Source organism: Macrotis lagotis, chromosome 3 (genome assembly GCF_037893015.1).
Source record: "Macrotis lagotis isolate mMagLag1 chromosome 3, bilby.v1.9.chrom.fasta, whole genome shotgun sequence".
Classification (NCBI taxonomy): Eukaryota; Metazoa; Chordata; class Mammalia; order Peramelemorphia; family Peramelidae; genus Macrotis; species Macrotis lagotis.
This window is the reverse complement of record NC_133660.1, coordinates 303,051,208-303,056,984: the sequence shown is the minus strand read 5'-3', so window position 1 is coordinate 303,056,984 and position 5,777 is coordinate 303,051,208. Positions and strand designations below refer to the sequence as shown.

General features: G+C 31.8%; 1 protein-coding gene across 1 annotated transcript; it reads left to right on the top strand.

Moving 5' to 3' along the window:
* The first annotated feature begins 4,052 nt into the window (after positions 1-4,052).
* LOC141519670 (olfactory receptor 4C11-like) lies at positions 4,053-4,964 on the top strand. The gene has a single exon (XM_074231845.1). It carries the CDS (start codon positions 4,053-4,055, stop codon positions 4,962-4,964), a length of 912 nt encoding a protein of 303 aa, XP_074087946.1.
* Positions 4,965-5,777: the final 813 nt, after the last annotated feature.

Here is a 5,777-nt window from a genome sequence, read left to right as displayed (position 1 = left end):
TGACAGTGAAGAAAATTTGAAAAATTGAAAAATTTCATTTTCATTTTAGGGGATCTTGGGTCCAGTCATTACCTTCATGTGTTTAAGGAGATTAATCAGAGTCTAGAACTGTCATTCAAAATTTTTGTGCTTTATTTACAGTTTGGTGAAACCAATTGATGAGAATGCAGAATAATACATAAATAAAAATGCATAGAATTAAGGGAGAATTTTTCATTGTAATAGTTATAGTAATAAATATATATATATACATAAATACTATATAAAATATAATTTAAAATACAATATAAATAGTTATAATTAAAATAGATATAATATAAATATAATATAATAAAATGGACGCCAGGCAAAGAAGCCTTATCAAAAGTACAACAGGTACTCTGATGATAAGACTTTTGTACCATGCACTTTGATGCCAAATGATATTTTTATCCTTAAGATAGGAAGGACAAATAATTGAAAGATTATATCCTCCTTATTCCCAAAAGAGCCATGTCTTTGTCCTATGGCAAAAACCCCAGTTGATTAGGGATGTATGCTCTTGTTTTGACCAACATCAGATGAATTGATGATATCCATCATTCCATAAAGGAGTTCTTTTATTACCCTAGAGATTCAGATGCAGTCTTCTGGGCTCATAAACTTTGAGAGACATGATATAAAGTTCTGACAGTTTTGTCACTTTAGGCAGAGAGCAGTTTATATGATGGGGAATTGGAACCAATGAATAAGTATCTGCTTCACCTAAGCTGCTTCTTTGTTCTAATAAAATTTTGAAACCTGGAAAACAAAAAAAATTCCTGATTATTTTACTATCAAAGGTAGGAATCTCTAAAAACTTCCCTTTTGAAGATTCTAGATAAAATGTCTTTCACAGAGCCTGATAATTTTCCTTTTTTTATTTGCTGAAAGGAAGTACAAAACTTGCAATAGTAGAATTTAAATAAAATATCAAATAATTCCCAGATTCTCTTTGTTTCAGGAAGATGGAAAGTAACTCTGGACATAAACTCACTGGAAGTATTGTCCTTAGTTTAATATTCAACATAAATTTTGCGTGTGACTTGACATGTTTTATATTCCAACGAACTCTGTGGACTCTATGATTTGGATTAGACTTCACTCTGAGTCAGTTTTTATTAATATACTATTTGTAAATTTCCTTCCTTTGCAATTTTCATCATTTTTCTTTTATGCAGCTATAATTTTGATTCTCAATAGAGATGCACATCCTTTATTCTCTATTTTTGTCTCATCTAAGAAAGTGGGACATATACTAAAACTCCTAATTTAGGTGAATTTAAAAGAAATATTTGACTAATTTTCTTTTCCTTAAAGAAAGTGAAAATTCCATTGCTCAAGATTGAGAAATAGCACAATTAAAAATTATCACACATATGAATTTATAAAATCTTCCTATTCTGATTATTTAATTACTACATAGAGACAACAAAAATTGAAGTGTGCAAGAAAACAACTCAGGGAAAGACATTGTTAACATAGCAACAAATTATACCATTCGCAAGTACTGTTTAGTCATTATTCTGCTCCTCTTTATTCTTTTCCTCTTCCTCCTGCTCAGTCTTGTTTCTTGTTGTTCTCTCCTGCCTCTTTTTTGTTCATAGTAAGTTTAAAATAATAGTTCTTACTGATATTATGCTCTTATTTTTGTTTTTATTTTACCAAGATTTGGGCTCATAATTGAAACACAAAACATTAATTAATATTAAATGGATACATGCCAGTAAATCCAAGGTTGACCGGAATGAAGTATGATTTTCACCATATTGCAAAGGATTGGGAAACAAAGACACGAGTAAAACCATGAAAACAGTTCAGTTTTATCCTGAAAGAGAGATGTATCAAAGTAATTATGTCAGAATGATTTATTTATGGAGAAAGAACTGATTCCATTTACTTTAACAGACTGAATGAGATTGAATTGCTTCCTAGAATAGTGGCTGTCTTGATGGACTTATAAAATGAGGCATTGTGACAGAGGAGCAATCATTTCAAACAGAACTTGTCTCAGTAACCCATCTTGGAAAAATCAGCAATTGATGTTCTTTTGTGCATCACAGAAATCTTTGGATTGTTCCCCTGGACATAATTCAAGGTCCTTCAGGGTTAAATTATTAGCTTTCCTTTGAAAAAAAGAAATCTTTTAAGGCATTCATTATACAAGAATTAGATATCCTTACTGGGTAGCTTTCAGTTTACCCTTAGATTGTATTTTTTTTTTATTTTGCAAGGCAATGGGGTTAAGTGACTTGCCCAAGGCCACAGAGCTAGGTCATTATTAAGTGTCTTCTGAGGCCAGACTTGAACTCAGATACTCTTGACTCCAGGGCAGGTGCTCTATCCACTGTGTCACCTAGCCAGCCTCTTAGATTTTATTTTAAAATTGTTATTGTACTTTTCTCCTTTCTTTATAATATTCCCTGGCTTTTTTCTTTATACAATAAATATCTATTTTCTGCAATTTTATAACATATAAAGCCTGGTACTCATACTTCATCTAAGGAAAGAAGGACAGAAAAAAAGGGCAAGTTTGTAATTTTAAGTTTTTCATCTTGCTCATAAGAATCTCAAGGTAATTTGGAAGTGGAAGGAAGTTTACTATATTTTTGGTTTGAATTTATTGTATTTTTTTCCATTTTTCTCTGACTCTTAGTGACATTGTTTGATATTTTCTTGGCCATAGTAATCGAGCGTTTTGTCATTCCTTCTCCATATCATTTTTACAGATAAGGAACGGATACAAAGAAGAGTAAATGATTTGACCAGGGTTATACAGAGTAAGTGTCTAAGATCAGATTTCAACTCTGGACTTTGTCTTCTTACTTCAACTGTGTCATTCTATTTGTTTGATCATTCAGTTGGTCCCATAATTTGATATCAGAAATTATTAATATCTTTTCTTGTTTCAGTTGCATGAACATTCTTTTTCCCAGTTTCTATAATCTTGGTGATAATCATATAACAAATTAGTATGAGTATAATCATATTGCAAATGATAGGCAATATGATCATTCTCAATGAATTTTCATTTCTAAAGTTTTAAAAATATATTTTTAAATATTTGGAATAATATAAGCCTCATTATATAGGAGCATAATAAAAAAGGATGATTGCAGATCAAAGTCAAATCTATTTGTAAAATTTAATGATCTTTTTAAATTTTTAATAAGTCATTATATTAATTAATTTTCCTGTTTCTTACCCTTTCTGATCTAGAGAGGGCTAGCATTAGTCAAAAACAGGTACATAGACATACACACAGGCATACATACATATACATCTTCATATATATATTTACATGTATCTCTACATATATGCAGATACAAATGGACATTTATTATATGCATGCTTCTATTTATTAATTCCTTTTCTGGAAGCAGAGAACATCTTTCCTCATTTGTCTTTCATTTGACTATTTTATTACATGGGCCCATTAGTTGTATTTTTATAATAGTCATAATAAACAATTCTCTTAAAACCTTTCTAAAAAAATATTTCCTTTGCTTTATACAATATTCTCTCTTTCTGAAATAAACCTTTCCACACTAATTTGCTCTAGACATCAGATCTAGGATTGCTAACTATAGGTCTTTAGGATATATATTAATGCTTGTTGAAAGGGGAGCTTCTTATTAATAAATTTATGAAATATACTATTAACATTATAAATAAGATTCATTCTAGCAGCTTAATAGAAAAAGTATAAGGGAAATGTCAATTTTCAGTCAATTGTTTAATTCAATCATTTAGCAAATCATTATTTGTCCTTTTACTAACATAAACCTTAATCCTTCAAAAATAAGATAGAACACTGTGGAACATTGATTGCTAAATTTATAGCAACTGTGTAGTAATAGATATTCCCCAAATATTTTTCTGTGTACAATTAAAATATGTTCCATGAAATACTTGAAAACAAAAATTTATACTGTAAAAGGTCCTATATTCTGTTTTTCCTCTGCTACTTTCATCCATTCATGCAATATTTACTTCTCACGTATATCCTTCCAATTTTCATTGAAGACATAGAAATGAAAAACAACGTGACTGAATTCATTTTTCTTGGACTAACGCAAGATCCAGTGAAAAAGAAGATAGTATTTGCCATTTTCTTGCTTTTCTATATTGCCACAATGATAGGAAACCTGCTCATCATTTTGACAATCAAAACCAGTCCCACACTTGGGTCCCCCATGTATTTCTTTCTGACCCACTTGTCCTTGGCAGACTTCTCTTTCTCTACTACTATAGCCCCCAAACTGATTGTAGACAACATCTCTAAAAAGAAGACTATTTCCTTTAATGAGTGCATGACACAATTAGTTGCTGCACATTTCTTTGGATGCATGGAGATCTTGATCCTTGTCCTCATGGCTTTTGACCGCTATGTGGCCATCTGTAAGCCACTGCATTACCCAATCATCATGAACCAGAAGGTGTGTGGGAATTTAATGATATTGGTCCTGATTCTGTCTTTGTTGCATTCTATCACCCAGATCATGATTGCATTAAGTTTACCATTCTGTGGTCCCAATGTGATTGATCATTACTTTTGTGACTTGCAGCCTTTATTGAACTTGGCCTGCATTGATACATATGTGTTCAAACTATTGATTCTTTTCAATAGTGGGATTGAATGTATCCTGAGCTTTTTAATTCTTATGACATCCTATATTTTAATCCTTTATTCTCTAAGAAATCATAGTGCAGAAGGGAAGCGTAAAGCCTTGTCCACCTGTACCTCACACATAATTGTGGTCATTTTATTCTTTGTTCCTTGTATTTTTATGTATGCTCGTCCCCCAATTAGTTACCCTGTGGATAAAATGGTGTCTGTCTTTTGTACTATTGGAACCCCTTTGCTCAATCCCTTGATCTATACACTGAGAAATGCAGAAGTAAAAACTGCTATGGAGAAGCTATGGAGCAAGAAGGCAAGTTAACAAGGCAACTAGCATACATAGTCCTGCCTTCTCAAATGTGTTGCATGCCACATCATAGTTGTCTACCTCAGTTTCCTCAACTGTAAAATGAGAAAAATAACACCTACCTCACAGAGTTGTTATGAGGATTAATTCAGAAAATATTTGTAAACTTCTCAACACAGTACAATAAACATAATAGATGGTTAATAAATGATAATTTTCTTCTTCCCCTTCCAAGACGATTTTGACCGAAATGGTGGAGAGGTTTCGCTTGCTTTGACTATCCCTGATGCCTAAAATTAAGAACATGATATTTATTCAGTTAAATACAGATTGGCTCATGATTTTTTTATGTTCAGCCCCAAATATCGAAATAATGACAACACAAGGAATGGTTACAGTTTCCAATTATGACTAGTACCTGTATAACCCATCTATTTATAAGTCTAGTCATCAATATTTTCATAGCTATGAATTTCAAGGGAAATTCACCATAATTCTTGACCATTCTTGCCTATATGACATTATTTATTTATTTATCTATCCATTCATCCATTTATTTATTTATTTATTTATTTGTTTGTTTGTTTTTTTTTTTTGCCTTTGCAAGGTAATGGGGTTAAGTGGCTTGCTCAAGGCCACACAACTAGGTAATTATTAAATGTTTGAGGCTGGATTTGAACTCAGTTACTCCTGATTACAGAGCTGGTGCTCTATCCACTGGGGCACCTAGCTGCCCTGCCTATATGATATTTAAATAAGCTCCAGGATAAATTTTGCACCTACCACTGGCATGATTTAATTGGATGTATATTCTAATTAAGACATCAA

Coding starts and splice junctions, on each gene's coding strand:
- LOC141519670 (XM_074231845.1), top strand. CDS start 4,053: ATGAAAAACAACGTGACTGAATTCATTTTTCTTGGACTAACGCAAGAT.